This window comes from Cervus elaphus, chromosome 5 (assembly GCF_910594005.1).
Source record: "Cervus elaphus chromosome 5, mCerEla1.1, whole genome shotgun sequence".
Lineage (NCBI taxonomy): Eukaryota > Metazoa > Chordata > Mammalia > Artiodactyla > Cervidae > Cervus > Cervus elaphus.
Window position 1 is genome coordinate 84,041,700 of NC_057819.1, and position 21,629 is coordinate 84,063,328.

Sequence of the window (21,629 nt, forward strand, 5' to 3'; positions counted from 1 at the left end):
AGTTTTTATGGATATAGTCATTAGATCTAAGAATTCTAGCTGTAACTTTTAAGTGTATTGGCTGCTTGTGTGCATGAGTTATCTGTAAGTGAAATGAAGGTCTCTTAGAAATTAATACAGCTTAACCTTAAGAGTCTGTTCTCAAATTACTTTAATGTTTTTCTCATTGAATAAGAATGAGAAGCATAGTGTAGAAAGGTAGCATGCAGAGTAGAATGGTTCTGGATCATGTTTATGTAAATGAAGGAAATAACATGCCTCTCTCTGTTACTGGTCACCATTTTTTCTACCTCATAAAAAGCAAACAGCACAAGAATAGAGGTTTTTAAAAAATGTCTCATGAATGCTGTTTGGTTATGCTAGTTACTAAAATGTGTGTTGTATCATAAATTACTTGTAGATAGAATCCTTGTTTTTGTAATACTAGATAAGAATAGGGTAGGTACCACAGAAAGTCAGCCTTTAGAGGCTTCGCTACTATATGAACTAGGAAACATTTCTGGAGTATAACTTTTATACTTGGTAGGTTAGAAGTTTTGGTCTTTTATGTTTTAATCATCTGGGTGATTTTTTTTTCCCTGGAGTTACTGTTCTATGGCAGTAGTTCTTAACTGGAACAGTTTCTGGCCGCCTTTCACACACACACACACCCCTCCCAGGTGACATTTGGCAGTGTCTAGAGATACATTGTTTGTCACGACCAGAAGTGTCCTACTGACATCTGATAGGTAGAGGCCAGGAATGCTGCTAAATATGTTACAAGGTATAGGATTATCCTGTACAACAGGGAATTCTCCAGCCTGAAATGTTAGTCATGTTGAGGTCCTTTAATGTCACAAATAACTTTTAACAGAAATAGAAATCTAGAATAAGTTATTATATTAGATATACTAAGCATGTTTAATGATTAGTTTCACGTGCGAGCTCTCCCGTACTCTCTCTTTCCAAACCACAGTAAAATACCTGGCATGGTCTTCTGTGTTTGTATTATGCTGAAACAAAAGTTATTTCTTCTCACAGTTAAGGAGATCTTGTTGAAATAACTTACTAGTTCAAGTGCCTGCTCTTAATATTACTTGAGATGGGAAATCATGAGGATTGGTCATCTCCTTACAACAAGTGGCAAAGCCTGTTGACACAGTCAGATGATGTCCCTTGTCATTAAAAATAAATTCTCTGAAAAGAATTATAAATACCCTAAATTACTATTATACTTCCTTAATGGAATTTAAACAGTCTTCTTAAATTCTTTATAGAAGTATTCTATATTTTTAAAGATGTAATATGTCAAACACATTTCTGGCCATATAGTAATCCATTCAAAAGCCTAGTTTGTTTTATATTTTAAAGGTTTGTCAATGTATGACAAAAACCACTACAATATTGTAAAGTAATTAGCCTCCAACTAATAAAAATAAATGGAAAAAAAATAAAAATAAAAACATTACAGTTCCCCACAAAAAAAAAAAAGTTTGTGAATTCCTATTACCCAGTCACAGTAAATTTCTGTTATCCTTTTTAATACTGTGAGTTTTGAAAGTCTTAAAGTGTATAACACTTAATTTTAATGAGGTTAATTAATTAGAAGGTTGTTGCAACTCCTACATTATTCTTTCTCCTTTTGTGGGAAGATTATCTTGTTTAAATTCATATTCCTCAAAGATACATTATCAATTTTAATAAAACTGAAGTTTCTGTAATATACAAGATGCTGTAAGATGTTTGAGTATAAGATGAATTTGGTCCTGGCCCTAAATGAAATTGTAATCTAATGGAAAATAATATTCAATTCTCTGATACAGATATATATAAAATATAGTAGGAACACAGAGCCAGAGTGGAAAATAATTCCATTTATAGAGATCAGAAGCTTTAAGTAGCTTAGTATGGAAAGATTATAGTTTGCCGCTTAGTGGTTTGGTATGTCATGATGAGAAATGAAATCTCAAGAGTAGGGTGGGGCTGTATAATAGAGTAGCAAAATATTGCTTATAAGGTGATACAGGGACCTCCCTAGGAAATTAGAAGGATGCAGTAGGGATGGATGGATTTTATAGATGTGGAGTAGACTAAAGAACCTTATGGCCAGTTAGAATAGATCTAGAATACAAAGCGGAGAAGACAATGGCACCCCACTCCAGTACTCTTGCCTGGAAAATCCCGTGGATGGAGGAGCCTGGTAGGCTGCAGTCCATGGGGCCGCTAAGAGTCGGACATGACTGAGCGACTTCACTTTGACTTTTCACTTTCATGCATTGGAGAAGGAAATGGCAACCCACTCCAGTGTTCTTGCCTGGAGAATCTCAGGGATGGGGGAGCCTGGTGGGCTGCCGTCTATGGGGTCGCACAGAGTCGGACACGACTGAAGTGACTTAGCAGCAGCATAATACAAAGAGTGGCAAGAATGCATCAGTAGAAATAAAAAAGTAGTTTATACTAGTTGACTTTTACAGATGTGTGCCTTTTTAGGAAATAATGAAGGAGAAATTTAGACCTTTATTTTTGTTAGTGGCAATTCAGTTTACATTTGGCATAAATAAATGAAGTTTTCCACTGATTGGTATTAAAGGGTTGTAATAGGTGTTAATAATAAGTAGATAAAAGAAAGACATACTGTTTATTTTGCTAATCAGTTTTAGTTGGTGATGGCCACTTGACTTGTGAAGAGTAATTACTTCATCATTTCTAAGCATTTCCTTTATTCTTAGGCTTCATGTGCAGGAGTTGATGCCAAATTTTTTATTTTTTTTTTATTTTTTTATTTTTATTTTTTTGATGCCAAATTTTTTAGTAGCTCAGTTCAGTTCAGTTGCTCAGTTGTGTCCAAGTCTTTGTGACCCCACTGACTGCAGCATGCCAGGCTTCCCTGTCCATCGCCAACTCCCAGAGCTTGTTCAAACTCATTTCCATCAAATTGGTGATGCCATCCAACCATCTCATCCTCTGTCATCCCCTTCTCCTCCTGTCTTCAGTCTTTCCCAGCATCAGGGTCTTTTCCAGTGAGTCAGCTCTTCGCATCAGGTGGCCAAAGTATTGGAGTTTCAGCTTCAACATCAGTCCTTCCAGTGAACACCCAGGACTGATTTCCTTTAGAATGGACTGGTTGGATCTCCTTGCAGTCCAAGGGATTCTCAAGAATCCTCTCCAACACCACAGTTCAGAAGCATCAGTTCTTCGACACAGCTTTCTTTATGGTCCAACTCTCACATCCATACATGACTACTGGAAAAACCATAGCTTTAACTAGATGGACCTTTGTTGGCAAAGAAACATCTCTGCTTTTTAATACGCTGTCTAGGTTGATCATAGCTTTTCTTCCACGGAGCAAGCATCTTTTGATTTCATGGCTGCAGTCACCATCTGCCGTGATTTTGGCGCCCAGGAAAATAAAGTCTGTCACTGTTTCCATTGTTTTCCTGTCTATTTACCATGAAGTGATGGGACAGGATGCCATGATCTTAGTTTTTTGAATGTTGATGTTTAAGCCACCTTTTTTCAATCTCCTCTTTCACCTTCATCAACAGGCTCTTTAGTTCCTTTTCACTTTCTGCCATAAGGGTGGTACTATCTGCATATCTGAGGTTACTGATTTTTTCTCCCAAAAAACTTGATTCTAGCTTGTGCTTCATCCAGCCTGGCACTTTTTAGTAGCCACTTTAAAGCAAAATTCCTTTTCTAATTTGTTAGAATTTAATTGGAGGATAGAGAGATTGGGTGGAGCTTAGCATATCTCCCACACAAAATATACACATCTGTGACAATTACCTTTATTTTCTTTTTGTGTCTAATTAATTTTAGTCTCTTTGTTAATGATAGCATCTGTTTTAGAATAGTGACTTAAGACCTTGTAAATTTTTTTTTAAAAAGCAAAATTTCTGCCAAGAAACATTACAGTTGCTTTTTGACATTTTTTCAAGAATTTAGTTTTAGTAGCATTTGTGACAGCTTAAAATAATCTGCTATTCTGATTCACAAGGAATCTTTCTAAACCCTGAACAAAGAACTGTACTTGAGCATAGTTCTTGTCATGATGTCTTGGTTGGTATAAAGGATACTTCAGGATATCTTAACCATAATGTCCATTAGTAGAATTAGCTTTTATATTGTATCAGTGATATATCAGATTTTTATTGTATGTATATAGTTATTATAATGCATTATTTGATCTCTAAAAGATAGATTTTACTTTGTTTCATAGAAAGATGTCTATGATGAAATAAACTTGCTTTGATTTACTGTATTCTAAATCTTATAAGTTTTTTTTCTCTTTAAGATTTTTTTCTAAGTCTTCCTTATTTGATATCTTACTTTAATGCAATACAGCTATACTTTTGACAGCTAGCTTGACTCAGTTTAAGGATTGGTTCTGAATATTGGAGATGGTATTAGAAAAGGTACTGTTAATTTTTTGAGATTTATTAAATTCATTTCTTCATTAACAGTTCTTGAATTATAGCTTACCTCCTTTTATAATTGCTAGTTCTAAAATATTGTCACATCTTGTCTGAAAGAATTTCTTTTGAATAAAGACATAGAAGCATAAGCTGTAAGCCATGTTAAATTCTCTACAAGTACTTTTTAGGGTCGTGTGCTGCTTTGTCATAGTGAAAAGAAGGAGATACAGTTAATTAATAAAAGTAATTTGGGTTTGCTTTGGGCATTACAAAGGTTCCTGTTCATGGCTGTACCTAATCATTCTTTTCCAGTTTGTCTGTATTTGCTTTTATATCTGACTGAAATTATCTCTGTAGTTAACAATTTGGCTTTATGTGAAAGTTCCTTTTAGAAAAGGAGAGGTGTGTTGTTCCTGTTCACAAAATTGTCTGTATACTTTATAATTGGATAGTGATGAAATGCTAACTTGAGTTTTTAATCTGGCATCTCTTTAAAGAAAAAAAGCACAGTTTTTATTTCTATTAGTTTTAAATATAGAAGGATGTATAATGTAAATAATTTATATTTTTAATTTATTGTGACTTGATACTCTTGATATCATTGACTTCATTTCAGTTCTTTGCTGTGAGATCCATTCAATAAAATAACAAAAAGTTGTCTTTAGGTATTGCATTTGGTTTACTCATTTTTATTCCTAAAAGAGCCCTGCGCAGTAGGATTTTTTCTTTTTACTGTTACTGCCCACTAGCTTAACAACTACTTATGTGAACAGTGTGGCAGTTTTTATGCTTCTGCCAGAGGACAACTTAATATGAAAATAGATGTTTTATTCACCTCAACACAGAGTAGTCTTTCAGGTTAGTGACTGGGGGTGAAGGGGTAGGTTCTTATACTTTCCCCCTATGAATAGTTATGTGTATTTGCATATTTATTTAAAATCTTCCCTGCCCTAACCCTGCCACTATTTGACCATTTCTTCCAACATAATTTTCACATCCAAGTCAGAGAGCACACCCTCTGTTTCCTATTTCATGACTTGTAAGTATTAAATAAGAAAATAGATATCAAAGTAGATACAAATACTATTTTAATGATTTATGTTGGTATCTGATAGACATTTCAGGAAACATTTAGCATCTAGTACGGTGAGATAGAAAACTTATCAAGAAATAAATGCTTATTTATAGAACAGAACCATTCTAACAGATAACTGTAAAACATATATCCCATTGACAGTTGGGTTAGCACTATGTTCCTATGGAAAAAAGGTTTTGTATATTTGAGATTTCAGTTTGAGGATAAATCTGAGGCACATTGAGATAATAGTGACATATATCATATTTGATAGCATTGTGAGAAAATGTCAGTTATTCTTTTGATTACTTCTATTTCAAACCTTAGTTTATAGGGTATAGAGTGCTTCTAGTGCTGGACATTGGTGAATAGATTAGCTAGCTATGATAGCTCTGTCATTCATAGTTTATAAACTAGCAAATACCTTCATTGATTCCAAACCTTATTTCTCGTATGATTTTTTTTGTCTTGATACCCAGGACAGGCAAGTCACAGCAGTAGTATCACTTGATTTACTTCAAAGTACAACATACTTTATCTTAGAAAAATTAATGCAAACACAGTATCTCAATCCTCTGTGGCTTTTAGATTTCATATATTAATTTAGCAAGTATTTATTGAGCACTTACTATGTGCCAGGCACTACTCTAGGCATTCGGGATAGTTCAGTAAATAGAGACAAAATCCCTAACATTTAGAGGCTTATAGATAGTCTAGTCGAGTGACAGACAGCCATGAGCATAAGCAAATTATATAGTACGTTAAGAGAGAAATACTGTGGAGGGAAAAGTGGAGCCAGATAAGGGGGATCAATGTTGAGATAGTGGGTTTATTTTAAATAAAGTCTCATAAATATGTGACATTTAAAGACTTGAAGGAAGTGAGGGAGTTGACCATGCAGCTATTTGGGGGAACAATGTTCCAGATAAAAAGAACAGTCACAAGTGTGGCTGACCTGTTGAGGAATATCAAGGAAGCCCTTGAAAGAACAGTGAGAGAGGGAGGAATAGAATAGTAGAAGATGAAGGGGAAAAGGGGAGACAGATCATGGAAAGCTTCGATAGGATATTATAAGGACTTTGTTTTTGACTCAGGGTAAAATAGTCATTGCAGGATTTTAAGCATTATTTGACTAGAAGCTGGGCTGTCATCGTTTCGGTAGTGCGGGAATCTCAGCTTTGCAAACCATAGAGAAAATGAGTTTAGGAGTCTAAAAGTGTCATGCAAACCGAAAATGAATCATCCTCTCTTCCCATTCACCAAGCACCGTGGTCTTCAGAGATGTAAGGGTCCTGATGCCTTCAGGGTTTGGTGATCCTGTCAGTTTGTTGTGACTTCCTTGGATTTCACTTTTTTCTGGTGTCTCTTCCTAGTAGTTCATCTTTCTAACTTGAGTGTTGTCTTCTTGCCTGTTCTGTTGTTCTTTGTCATTTTATTGGATATTTTAGGAGAGTATAGAGATACGTTTATCATTCATGAAGTAGAACCAGAAGACTAATAACTTATTTTCCAATGTGAGTAGTAAAAACCTCTGAGATAACTTGTGCTGAAACTCCACTTGACATTCTAAAGGTTTTGCTAGAATTATTTACAGTTGATAAATAATACAGTAGAAAATTGTTATTTTCATGAAACACAAGTCAGCCTCTTAAACTTTTTAAACTTAAAGTATATCCACTCATGGCAGTAGGAAAAGGATAATCACTTTAATTGTATAAAGGTGTAAAGGTATAAATTGTATAGAAGTAGATATAAATTTTATAAAGGTATAACTTGTATAAAAGTACAGTAGTCTCACTGTTTAGCACAAATTTTGAGAGTTCCTGTGCTGAAGCAGTTTAGATATGAATCCCTTTCAAGTGAATGAATTTGTACAGGTTAATGCACTTGAGTATTTGGAAGTGGAGTCAGTTACCAAAAGACAACACATTTTGGTGAAAGACTGTGAGACCAGGATTTTAGCTCCATTTCTTTGTTGCTGAATTTGAGACTTCAGTAAATCACATAATCTTTCTATGCCTCAGTTTCTTCATTTGTCAAATGGAGGATTGCAAGTTAGATCATCTCTAAATAATTTTTTTAAGAAAATAATTCTGAAAGCTTTATGATACTTAGTCACTTTAGAAATTTTTATGCTTTTATGGAGAATATAATTAATTTTTCTAATTTTTTTTTATGCAGGTTAATGGTGCAATGTAAGAAACCTTTAAAAGTTTCTGATGAATTAGTGCAGCAATATCAAATTAAAAATCAGTATCTTTCAGCAGTAGCATCTGATTCAGAACAAGAACCTAAAATTGATCCATATGCATTCGTTGAAGGAGATGAGGAATTCCTTTTTCCTGATAAGAAGGATAGACAAAATAATGAAAGAGAAGCTGGGAAAAAACACAAGGTGAGTAAGAGAAAGTACACCAAAGCGTCACTGATGTTTTGTAGCTCTGCATATGGTACCACAATTCTCATTTTAAAAAAAGATTCTTCATTTTAACTTAGAAAAAAATTTCTTAAAAATAGATTAATCAGGCACATTGTACAAAATTTAAGAACTTATATGGCTTTGAAATTATTACTGGTCTCTGATGATAATGAATATATCTTTATTATAAAAGTTTTGAGATTAGAGAAAAAGGACATTAGTTTGTTATATTGAAATCAGAACACTTAGGTAGATGAACTGCTTTGATTCTGAGTTAAACTATGCTCTAAGTGAATTAACAGTTTTCAAAAATGCAGTAAAATACACATCACTCTGTTTATAAAATACATGATATTTTGAATATGTGACTCAAGAAGTAAAGTCTTATATTAATAATGTGTCTTAAAAAGTTTTTTTAATAAAATATTTGAGGATCTATTAAGCACAAGATAACTGCTAGAGAAGAGTTTTGCCTTAAACACAAAATTGAAAATTGAAGGCTATAAAATTACAAAAAGGACCCAGTAATATGTTTAATTCAAAGAATTCATTTCACAAAGTTTTGCTTAGCCTTTTTGTGTGCCAGGTACTTGACATTTTGTTCTTTTGTAAATATGAAAACAAGTAGCTGGGAATGTAATAGATTTTGTAGAAAGAACATGGACTTTGAAATTTGACAGATTTAGTTTGAAATCCCAGCTCCACTACTTACTAGTTTATTTCCTGGGTTATCTGTAGAAGTATTTTTTGTCTGTAACTTAAGATGAACATACTTACTTATCCTGTAGGTTAGTTGTGAGGGTTATTGATAATGTCTGTAGAACACCCAGCAGAATGATCAATACATCAGTTCAGTCGCTCAGTCATGTCTGACTCTTTGTGACCCCATGGACTGCAGCACGCCAGGCCTCCCTGTCCATCACCAACTCCCGGAGTTTAGTCAGACTCATGTCCATTGAGTCGGTGATGCCATGCAACCATCTCATCCTTTGTCGTCCCCTTCTCCTCCCACCTTCAATCTCTCCCGGCACCAGAGTCTTTTAAATGAGTCAGTTCTTTGCATCAGGTGGCCAAAGTATTGGAGTTTCAGGTTCAGCATCGGTCCTTCCTTTGAATATTCAGAACTGATTTCCTTTAGGATGGACTGTTTGGATCAATACATAGCTACTCAATAATTGGTATATTTTATTATTGGGAAAATATGTATTTCAATCTAATATGTAATATTGTATGCAGGTAGAAGATGGGCCATCTAGTGTTACAGTGTTATCACATGAAGAAGATGCTATGTCATTATTTAGTCCGTCTATCAAGCAAGGTAAAACTTATTTTCCAGTCAAAGTACTGCATTCCAGGATTGTTACTTTAAAGTAGTCTGATATTGTTGGACTTTTAGTATTCCTTTTTGCATAGTTCATGTTTCATAGAAAGGGACTAATCTTAAAATGATGGATTTTAAGGAGAAGGAGCCTCAAGTGATAGAAATACTGTTTTGAATTGTGGAGCTGCTTTCCTTTGTTTAACAAATAAAAATAACTCCCTTATCTGTAAAAGAAGGAGATAGGATAAGATCATTACCTAAGATCCCTCTCAGTTATAAAAACTCAGTTTATGAATTAGACTTTATTGTAATTTGGTTGTCCTTTTCTCCCCCTCCCCCCAAGTTAGAATAATTATTGCTGAGCTCCTTATATTAACGTAGTTTTCTAGCACTGTTCTCAGCACTGGAGGTACACTGAAGACTCAACTTTGAAAGCATCTGATTTGTCCTCCTTGTAAGTAGAAAAGAGAGACAGGTTGTATTGTTTCTTTTACAAGATCTGTTTAACTTCTGATGGAGGCAAAAGAAATTGTTCTTTGGTATGTATCTATTAGGGACAAAGTTTTGTTTAGCATTTGTAATAAATAGGGAGGATCCATTAGACTCTTTGTAGTCAAAAACGAAATAAGAAAAAACGTCCATCTGAATAAGAAAGAGATGATGGTCTTTCATGAAATAAATTTAATGGTCAGTGGTTGTAAGTATCTTGGTGAGTTAACTGTTTAGGTTTTTTAGTCTGTTTACCTGCCTTAGGATAAAGGAACTGTGTAATTGTGCCTGTGGTGTGGCTTTCTCAAAATGTGGACCATCTGACACTGAGCATCTTTTGAAGTGAAACTTGGGAATCTTGGTGTATTCCAGATGACTTTTACACACTAAAATTTTAGAACTTCTGCTTTAGTGAATCTTTAGGATGGATTTGCAAAGGCACTTGGAAAGTGACTTTAATCTTTCTGAAAGGGAGGGTTGTTTCAAGTCATTTAACCATCCTGAGGATGCTTTGGAAGGTTTATACACCAACTGCTTTTTTTTCTTGTGTGGGAATGCAAGTGGAATATAACTTTCCTTTGTATTTTTATTTTTTCTATAGTAGTCATATATTTTTCACTAAGACTGGGGAGAAAAGCAAAAAGGAAAATAAAATTTTAGAACTGAATTGAAACTTAACTAAGAGGTAATTAGGTGCGTACTTAAGTTCCTGGCACTGGGCAGAAGTGGTTTATCCATTAATGTGCTCTCTCACATTTAATTCTTGTCATACTGTCAGTGCTGGCATTGGAACTCAAATTAAGATAGTCTGTCTGACATAACTAGAGAACTTAATTATTCTGTGCTTCCTTTATATTTCAAAAAGATAAAAAGACTAAAAATGTCTGTGTTTAATTCTGTTGTCCTTACAGTTTTATTTGATGCATTATTAATGTAGATTACTTAGTTATGTTGTGAATTATATAACCTGAGCTTCCTATATATGGTGAGCTTCCTTGGAAAGGTGTCACCATATATTTACAATTTTTATTTCTATTAAAAAAATCTATGGATTTTAAGCAAATCAGTTTCTTTATTGCATAATACCCTTACAAATGTAAATGTACATGTCTAGCTTAAATAAATAGAAAAATACTTATTTGGTCAGTAGTAGAATTTTTTATTTTGTTTTTCTAATTGCCATCTGTAGATGCTCCCCGCCCTGCTGGTCATGCCCGACCTCCATCAACCAGTTTGATTTATGACTCAGACCTGACTGTCTCTTATACTGACCTTGATAATCTTTTTAATTCTGATGAAGATGAACTGACAGTAAGTATCCTTACTAATGATTACAATTATAGTTTATTTTCCTCAGTTTTATAAAAGTTTTTCTTCAGAAGTGATATGTGACTTGAATACTATGTTTTAGCACTGAACGATAGGAAATAATTTGAAATAAAATTTCTGTAATTGATGTCCTTTTTTTAACCTCCCTTATGTTTGAGGTGGTGGTTTTTTTTGTTTTTGTTTTTTTTGCTTCACTGTGCTGCTTGTGGGATCTTGGTTCCTCAACCAGGGATTGAACCCAGGCCCTTGGCAGTGAAAGTGCAGAGTCCTAACCACTGGACCACCAGAGTTCCCTAAGCATTCCATATATAATGTAACCTATAAACTTTAAGGGTTTTTTTTTCCTTTACTTTTTATGTTTGAAGGACATGTATAATTAAGCTTAATTTGATCTTGGCCATATGTTCCTTTTCTGCAGTCCTTAGAAAGCAGAATATTTACCTAATCTTTGATCCTATAATTTTAGAAATGACCCGAGAATTGACTCAATCAGAGAATAAATAATTAACATTGAAGTTATATGCCTTGTCAGTTTATTCAGGAATTTGTTTGGTACCACAGTCATCATTATAAGACATCTATATACTATAATAGTGAAAGAGGAAGAAAAAGTAATATTTAATCTTTAACACCCATTTGCAGAGAAAGGTGAAGATGAAAGAAATTAAAGCTTAAAATAAGAGTCCCTAGAATGTGAAATGGCAACCCACTCCATTATTCTTGCCTGGAGAATTCCATAGACAAAGGAGCCTGGCAGGCTGCAGTCCGTGGGGTCGCCAAGAGTCAGACGTGACTGAGCGACTATCACTCAGAATGTGAAATCTTTGGGAAATTAATGAATTGAGTGTTGCATTATAAAAGGGAATTCCTTTTTCATCTGTATAAAGGTAGCTTGGAAACTTCTATCGTACATTTGGTCTCTTCAATTAAGTGATATAATGCAGATATCACTATACATAAACTTCTACTCCACATCCCATAATATAGTGTAGTTTAGATAACTGGATACCTGAAAACAGGGCTTCCCTGCTGGCTCAGCAGCAAAGAATCTGCCTGCCAATTCAGGAGATGTGGGGTTGATCCCTGGGTCGGGAACATCCCCTAGAGAAGGAAATGACAGCCCCCTCCAGTATTCCTGCCTGGGAAACGCTATGAATAGAGAACCTGGCAGGCTGCAGTCCATGGAGTCACAAAGAGTCAGACATGATCTAGCGACTAAACAACAGTCCCTGAATACTGTGGTACTTTTGTGCTTTCTCCCTGCTGCTGTTCATGTGTCAGTGTTAGAGCTGACAGCTTGGTTTCCTTGTATCCTGCTAGCCACTTTGTTTTAGGAACCAGATTGTCAGCTCTAACAACACTGAGGACAGATCGGAGATTTTAAGACTTGTTTTGTTCAAAGTATTAAAACTTGCCTTTAGTTAGGGATCCTATTGTTTTGTCGTACAAGATCTTTCTGAAGTTTTGCTTAGTTTAACCTTTCGTAGCATATTTGTAGGGGCTAGAAGATTATTAAGAAAGATAAAAATGTAAAAGGAGTTTGGAGAGGTTATTGATTATAAAGGATATTTAATGTCTTTTCTTTAAAGAGACAAATGCTTTATAAGTATCTTTTACTAAGAGGCAGTTCCCAAATTCTGTTAAGTTTTCTTATTATTTTTTTGTTATTTTAATAGGTTTTAATGTATTTTGAAAGTAATGGTTGTTTTCATGAAGGAACTTTTTCCTCTCTCTGTTAATTTGGAGTATTATTATAATCATCAGATAAACTAATCTGGTTTATTGATACGTAAAATTTTTTTATGTCTTCAAATTGCATCTAGTAGATATTTGGCTACGGCACCAATGGGCTCTACTTTCAAATTACATCCAAATGATTACTATCTTGTTCACACTGGATTTAAATTTCAGAGAAATATGTATGTGTGTGTGTGTTTTTTTTAATAGCCTGGATCTAAAAAATCGGCAAATGGATCAGATGATAAATCCAGCTGCAAGGAATCAAAGACAGGAAATCTGGACCCATTATCTTGCATAAGTAAGCTTACCAAATCTGTATTCCAGATAAATCTGCAAACTTTTAATCTCAATAATATCTCCCATCCCTTTGTTTTATACACAAAATAACTTCTTTTTAGTCTTATGTTAAAATGTGTGTTTTATTAACTATAGGCACTGCAGATCTTCATAAAATGTATCCTACACCACCATCACTGGAACAACATATTATGGGATTTTCTCCAATGAATATGAATAATAAAGAATATGGTAGTATGGATACAACACCTGGAGGAACTGTTCTAGAAGGAAATAGTTCTAGTATAGGAGCACAGTTCAAAATTGAGGTTGATGAAGGATTCTGTAGCCCAAAACCTTCTGAAATTAAAGTAAGTATTTTCTTTTTCTAGAAAAATAATTCACTTCTACATTTTTATATAGAATTGGTTTACTGCTATATTCAAAAATCCTCTCATAATGAAAGAGTAGAATTATATTTACATTTTATTATTCTGTTTAAAAAAGGAAAAAAATGTTAGTTACTTTGTTTTGTGTTTTTTTTTTTTCCCTTGAAAGACAAGATGCTGAAAATCGTGTTGTTTATATTATAGGATTTTTCTTATGTGTATAAGCCTGAAAATTGTCAAGTTCTAGTGGGATGTTCCATGTTTGCACCTCTAAAAACTCTACCAAGCCAGTGTCTGCCTCCTATCAAATTGCCAGAAGAGTGTATTTACCGTCAGAGCTGGACTGTTGGAAAGTTAGAATTGCTTTCTTCAGGGCCTACAATGCCATTCATCAAAGAGGGGTATGATTTAAATTTATATTATTGGTATAGTATATGAATACTTGTGTAGCTTTAATTTTTTTTCATAATTAACACCTAGTATATTGGTATCTGGAAAAAGATACAGGTTTTTGATAATTTTTTAAAGTTATTTTCTGATTAATAGTTGATAATGGTGTTTGATATGGTTAAAGTAAAGTATTGGAACACTAAAAACCAGAAAACTTTGTATTTGGAAGCATCTTTTGTTTTGGTCTAAAATTCTAATCACACTTATTTTTATATTTGCCATATTTCACACACTTTTTTTTTTCCCACACACTTTTTATATTTAAAATATCTCTGAAATTGGGGTGTCTTATAATTGGTAACATCTTAAAATTGCCACTGTCCTTTTCTACCCATAAACATCTCTAAAATCAGGTGTTTTTTTTTAAATAGTTAGTGGCATCTTAGAATCAATGAAGTGTGAGTATTCCTAGTACAAGAACTGTAGAGATAGTAATCATGGATATATAGATGTGGAACAGTGTATACAAATTTTATTTATTTATAATAGAACTAATTAGTTGGATTTTACCACACAACAATCACCTGGAGTGGATATATTAACCAAACATATATTTTAATTGTACTTACAATTTTTGGACCAATTGTGTTTTCATAATTTTCAGTGTTACTGAGAAATATTTGGGAAATCTTTAGTTGTATTTCACCTTACTAATATTAATATGTTCCTTTATGTATGTTTTTTTATTTTCTCTTCCCCTGATGACGCTAGTGATGGAAGTACTATGGATCAAGAATATGGCCCTGCTTATACACCTCAAACTCATGCTTCCTTTGGGATGCCTCCTAGCAGTGCACCTCCTAGTAACAGTGGAGCAGGAATTCTTCCTTCTCCATCTACCCCTAGGTTTCCAACTCCAAGGACCCCAAGGACTCCAAGGACTCCTCGTGGAGCTGGTGGACCGGCTAGTGCTCAAGGTTCAGTCAAATATGAAAATTCAGACTTATATTCACCAGCCTCCACCCCATCCACCTGCAGACCCCTTAATTCTGTTGAACCTGCAACTGTTCCTTCCATCCCTGAAGCACACAGTCTTTATGTAAACCTCATTCTTTCAGAATCAGTTATGAATTTGTTTAAAGACTGTAACTTTGATAGTTGCTGTATCTGTGTTTGCAACATGAATATCAAGGGTGCCGATGTTGGAGTTTACATTCCAGATCCAACACAGGAAGCACAGTATAGGTGTACTTGTGGCTTCAGTGCTGTCATGAACAGGAAATTCGGAAACAATTCAGGATTATTTCTAGAAGATGAACTAGATATTATAGGACGCAACACAGAATGTGGCAAAGAAGCAGAAAAACGTTTTGAAGCTCTCAGGGCTACTTCTGCTGAACATGTTAATGGAGGACTAAAGGAATCCGAAAAATTGCCTGATGAATTGATACTATTGCTACAAGATCAGTGCACTAATTTATTTTCACCTTTTGGAGCTGCAGACCAAGATCCCTTTCCCAAAATTGGTGTAACTAACAATTGGGTACGTGTTGAAGAGCGGGACTGTTGCAATGACTGCTACCTTGCATTGGAACATGGGCGTCAGTTCATGGATAACATGTCAGGAGGCAAAGTTGATGAAGCACTTGTGAAAAGTTCATGCTTACACCCCTGGTCCAAAAGAAATGGTAAGTATGCTAATGAAGTAATTTTTCCATTTTGTTTTAGTTGTATGACTTTTTCTTCTTAAGAAAAGGTAATAAAGACAGTTTCCCATTTAGCTGATAGAGACACTTAAATGTGCACTTAAAACTCCTTCAAGAATGACACTTTTAAAGGAAGAACTTCCGAGTAGTTTAGTTTAATTTCAGCAACAAAAGTATGGTTATTATAAGTCTGTAATTATGTACTTGTGTAGGAGTATAAAAGGTACTTTGCACATGTTAATTAGCAGAAAATTGCTGGTTGTCTGCTTTGTTCAGGATTCTTTCACTCATTAAATATTTATTGAGCAACTAGTATGTGCCAGGGACTGTTCTTTTATAAACTACAATATTAAAGCAAATGTATTTCCTGCCCTTTCTGAGCCTATAAGACTCAAAATAACAGATTTAAATGAAAGTAATTATATGGTATCAGATGGTGACAACTGCTTTGAGGGAAAAGCAGGGAAAGGAGTGGGAAAAGACAGGACAGAAATGTGTTACTTTAGAGGTATGTTTAGAGAAGATATTACTGAGGGACAGCATTTGAGCAAAGACCTACATAGAGACGGGGAATGTAAGCTGTGTGGCTAAACGAAAGAAATGTTTTCAGAGAGTGCAGAGACCGCGAGTAGTGTGCTTAATGTTTGAGAAACAGTAAAGAGGCACTGTTGCTGGAATGACTTGGGCGATGGGGGGACTGGTAGCAGTTGGAAGTCTAAGCGATGGCTGAGCACCAATGTCATGTGGAGTCTAATGCACCATGTTTAACTGGCCTTTATAGTTTATTCCGAGATGGCTAGGACAGTTTTGAACAAAGAAGTAAGATGATCCTTACTCATCCAAGTGCATATTTGGAAATACAAGTTTTAAATTGAGAAGAGTGGTTGGGGATAGAGATTAAAAAATTTTCTGTGTGTGTTATCAGTGTTTTGAGCCTTCACAGTGATAGCTCAGTGGGTAAAGAATCCACCTGCAATGCAGGAGACATAAGAGACGTGGGTTCAATCCCTGGATTGGGAAGATCCCTTAGAGGAGGAAATTGCAAGCCACTCTAGTATTCATGCCTGGAAAATTCCATGGACAGAGGAGCCTGTTAGGGGGTCGCAACCCCTCCTCCATGGTGTCGCAAAGAGTTGGACATGACTGAGCACATGACACCTACATGGCACGTATCAGTGTTTTAAACTGTGGAGCTGAATGGAAAAGCAATGTCTTTGCTTTTCAGTGTGCTGTCTAGGTTGGTCATAACTTTGCTTCCAAGGAGTAAGTGTCTTTTAATTTCACGGCTGCAGTCACCATCTGCAGTGATTTTGGAGCCCAGAAAAATAAAGTCAGCCACTGTTTCCCCATCTATTTGCCATGAAGTGATGGGACCAGATGCCATGATCTTAGTTTTCTGAATATTGAGCTTTAAGCCAACTTTTTCACTCTCCTCTTTCACCTTCATCAAGAGGCTCTTTAGTTCCTCTTCACTTTCTGCCATAAGGGTGCTGTCATCTGCATATCTGAGGTTATTGATATTTCTCCCGGCAATCTTGATTGCACCCTCTGCTTCCTCCAGTCCAGCATTTCTCATGATGTACTCTGCATATAAGTTAAATAAGCAGGGCGACAATATACAGACTTGACGTACTCCGTTTCCTATTTGGCACCATTCTGTTGTTCCATGTCCATTTCTAACTGTTGCTTCCTGACCTGCATACAGGTTTCTCAAGAGGCAGGTCAGGTGGTCTGGTATTCCCATCTCTTTTAGAATTTTCCACAGTTTATTGTGATCCATGCAGTCAAAGGCTTTGGCATAGTCAATAAAGCAGAAACAGAAATATATGCACAGTACATCATGCAAAATCCCAGGCTGGATGAAATGCAAGCTGAAATCAAGATTGCTGGGAGAAATATCAACAACCTCAGATACGCAGATGACATCACCCTATGGCAGAAAGTGAAGAGGAACTAAAGAGCCTCTTGATGGAGGTGATAGAGGAGTTGGCTGGTTTAAAACTCAACATTCAAAAAACAAAGATTATGGCATTTGGTCCCATCACTTCATGGCAAATAGATGGGGAAACAGTGACAGACTATTTTCTTGGGCTCCAAAATCGCTGCAGATGATGACTGCAGCCATGGAATTAAAAGACGCTTGGTCCTTGGAAGACAAGCTATGACCAACCTAGACAGCATAGTAAAAAGCAGAATACCAGTTTGCTGACAAAAGTCCATATAGTCAAAGCTACGGTTTTTTCCACTAGTCATGTATGGATGTGAAAGTTTAACTGTAAAGAAGGCTGAGTGCCAAAGAACTGACGTTTTTGAATTGTGGTGTTGGAGAAGACTGTTGAGAGTCCCTTGAACAGCAAGGAGATCTAATCAGTCAGTCCTGAAGGAAATTAACCCTAAGTATTCATTGGAAGGACTGATGCTGAAGCTGAAGCTCCAGTACTTTGGCCACCTGATGCAAAGAGCAGACTGACTAGAGAAGACCCTGATGCTGAGAAAGATTGAGGGTAGGAGGAGAAGGGGATGACAGAGGATGAGATGGTTGGATGGCGTCACTGACTCAATGGACATGAGTTTGAGCAAACTCTGGGAGATAGTGAAGGACAGGGAAGCCTGGTGTGCTGCAGTGCGTGCGGCTGCAGAGTCAGACACGACTGAGCAGCAGAACAACAGCAACAGTGGCAATTCTGGGTGGTTTACCTAGGGAGCACTGTGTTTATCACAACAAAGACTGATACGACAGACAACTCTGCAGCCGTGAAGATGGGTTTTATCCTAAGGACTTACATTGAGAAAATAATTCAAAACAAGAAATATCTTTATATTTCAGTTTAAAGTTTCAATACAAAGACATGCTATAAAACCTAAATTTGCAATCTTGGAGTACTTTTTCATTAAATTATAACAGCTTCATTAAATAGTAGCAAGCTCCTATTTAATACATTAGTACCTTTGCCCCAATTGTTTCCTCTGCTTTGGACAGAATACCTGTTCTTCCAGGTATTTACATGAATAACGCTCTTATCTCTTTACTTTTGTCAGAAGTCATCTTAGTGTAAAATTGCAAACCACTCTTTATCTCCCCCATCCTGCTCCTTTTGCTTTCTCCCCCTCAGTTCAGTTCAGTTCAGTCGCTCAGTCATGTCCGACTCTGCGACCCCATGAATTGCAGCACGCCAGGCCTCCCTGTCCACCACCAACTCCCGGAGCTTACTCAAACCCATGTCCATGGAGTCGGTGATGTCATCCAGCCATCTCATCCTCTGTCGTCCCCTTCTCCTCCCGCCCCTAATCCCTCCCAGCATCAGGGTCTTTTCCAGTGAGTCAACTCTTCACATGAGATGGCCTCCTCCTCCTAGTGTTTCTCCCCCTAATGTTTGCTTATTACCTTCTAAGCATATTGCATAATGTATTAATTATTATCTCTCACCCCATTAAGTTCACTCTGTGCAAGTTCTGTGTACAAGAAAGGATTTTTGTCTGTTTTGTTTGTTATGTCCAAATACCTAAAATAGTACCTGGTAGTAGATGGCATGTAGTAGATGGCCAGAAGTCCAAGGTGTTGAAATATTTGTTAGAATTAAGAGTTCGTAATTTAACGGTAATGTTTATTTTTCTCAAAATAGGAAAAGCTTTGTTCTAATTATAAAAAATACATACTTTCTGAAAAGAAAGTTAAGAATCTGATATAGATGAATAGATGTAAAAATTGCCCCAGCCCCATCGTTACACCACTGCATGATCACTCTAAGCAATTTTGGCATATCATACAATTCATCCTTTTGTAGTGAACAACTGAATGGTTTTTAGTTAGCACAGACTTGTGTAGCCATCACCACGATCAATTTTAGGACATTTTCATCATCCACAAAATCTGTATTTATTAGTGATCACTCCTGTTTTCCTCCAACCACCCCCTCCTTGCACTGGGCAACTACCAGTCTACTTTCTGTCTTTATAGATTTGCCTCTTTTATATACTCCATGTAAATAATATTATACGCTATATGGTCTTTTGTGATTGACTTCTTTTTCTTAGTGTAGTTTTTCAGGGTTCATCCAGGTTTTAGCATGGATTAGTACTTAATTCATTTTTATTGCCAAATAAGATTCTATTTATGCATATACCACATTTTATTTACCCATTCATCTGTTGATGGGCATTTGGATTATTTCCTCTCTTTGGCTGATATGAATAATGATACACTGAACATTTGTGTACAAGTTTTTGTGTAAACATATATTTTTATTGGTCTTGAGTGAACTTGATAACTCTGTTTTACCTTCTGAGAAATTGCCAGACTCTTTTCTAAAGCAGCTGCTCCATTTTACATTCCCGTTGCAGTGTGTGAGGGTTCCACTTTTTCCACATTCTCATTAACACTTATCATCATGTGTTTGTAATTATTACCATCATCATCATCATACTGGATTGTGAAGTATTATCTCATTATCGTTTTGATTTGCATTTCCCTAATGACTAATGATGCTGAGTGTCTTTTCGTGTGTTTATTGCCTGTTTGTATTTTTTCTTTGGAGAAATGTCTTTTCAGATCCTTTGCCCATTTTTAAGTTAGGTTTTTTGGTCTTTTCATTATTGAGTTGTGAGTGTTCTTTATATCTTTTAGATGTAAGTTTCTTAACATCTGCACATATTTTCTTTTCTCTGGTTTGTCTTTTCACTTTCTTGATGGTGTCATTTGAAGCAGAAGAGTTTTTAATTTTGATGAAGTTCAGTATATTACTTTCTTTTGTCCTTTTTAAAGGTTTGTACTTTTGGTTTGTACTTTTGGTGCCATATCTAAAAAGACTTTAATCCTAAGTCATGAAAATTTACTTCTATTTTTTTTCTATGAGTTTTATTGTTTTATCACATATTTACATCTATGATCCATTCTGAATTAACTTTGGTATATCATGTAAGGAAGAGTTTCAGTTTTATTCTTTTGCACATGAATATCCAATTGCCCTAGAACCGTTTGTTGAAAAGATTATCTTTTCACATTAAATTGTGTTGGCACCTTTGTCAAAAATTAATTGACTGTAAATACGAAGTTTTATTTCTGGATGCTTATTTCTGTTCTACTCAACAGAATATCTATTCTTCATGATCACTCTTAAAAATTAGTATATTCTAAAACCATTGCTTTCCAACCAGATTTCAGCTTTGAGACCTTGCACTTGTCATAATATGCAGTTATATTCTTTTTCATGCATTCCTCCCCACAAGATGATAAGATCCCTGAAGACGTGAATAAGAATGTATTTCACAGTATTCCCAGCAGCTAGCATAATTCCTGAACCATAGTAGGTCTTTGTTATATGTTTTTTTATAATGAAAGATTGTGAATGAGAATCTCTCTGAATTAGAATCAAACTGTAAATTCCTGAACTTTACTCAGATCAGAATTTCTCAGGGTAAGCTCTGTATATGTGTTTTATAAAAGTTCCCCATTTGATTATGATAAACAACCTTAGCCAGTGACAGCTTTTTCTAGATTTTATGTAAACACATATCAATACACAGTTCTATTTGTGTAAAATATCTTCCAGTTTTAAAATCTATTTTTTATTTACTAGTGTATTATCAGTCCACTTTAAATAGCTCTTATCATTTTAAATAGTATTTTTGTTATGTATATACTAGTTTATTAAGTATAATAATTATTCAACAGTATATCTGAAATTATTTCTGGTTCTGTACACTATTTATAGATATAGGGAATTAAAGCAAGAAATTATAAATTAGGCAATAATAATAATGAATTAAAGTTGAATGATTTAATGTAACAGAGTGCTCAAAGAAGATGTAATGATACAACTGAGCCATGCTCAAGGGACAGATTAATTATATTAGGAAGATTTCATGGTTTTTTAAAAAGTCATTTGATGTTTAAGAGCATCACCTTTCATATCCATTCTAATAGTTGGTCAGAAATGTGGATCATAATAATTTGATAATCTGTAAATCTATTAAGTCTAGGTTTATAAAAATATGTGTGGGTATTTTTTTTTTTTTTTTCCAGTGGGTTTTGTCATACATTGATATGAATCAGCCATGGATTTACATGTATTCCCAATCCCGTATAAAAATATGTGTGGGTA

At 35.2% G+C, this 21,629-nt stretch overlaps 1 protein-coding gene across 2 annotated transcripts in view; it reads left to right on the forward strand.

Annotated features, from left to right (window-relative positions):
- Window positions 1-21,629, forward strand: part of MED13 (mediator complex subunit 13) — a 94,593-nt gene that overhangs the window by 46,217 nt on the left and 26,747 nt on the right. For both annotated transcript variants that reach the window (XM_043902881.1, XM_043902883.1), the window contains exons 10-16: window positions 7,651-7,864; window positions 9,125-9,206; window positions 10,888-11,009; window positions 12,975-13,065; window positions 13,200-13,414; window positions 13,637-13,833; window positions 14,594-15,510. In XM_043902881.1, coding sequence (XP_043758816.1) covers window positions 7,651-7,864; window positions 9,125-9,206; window positions 10,888-11,009; window positions 12,975-13,065; window positions 13,200-13,414; window positions 13,637-13,833; window positions 14,594-15,510 — 1,838 coding nt within the window. The remainder of the gene's footprint in view (window positions 1-7,650; window positions 7,865-9,124; window positions 9,207-10,887; window positions 11,010-12,974; window positions 13,066-13,199; window positions 13,415-13,636; window positions 13,834-14,593; window positions 15,511-21,629) is intronic.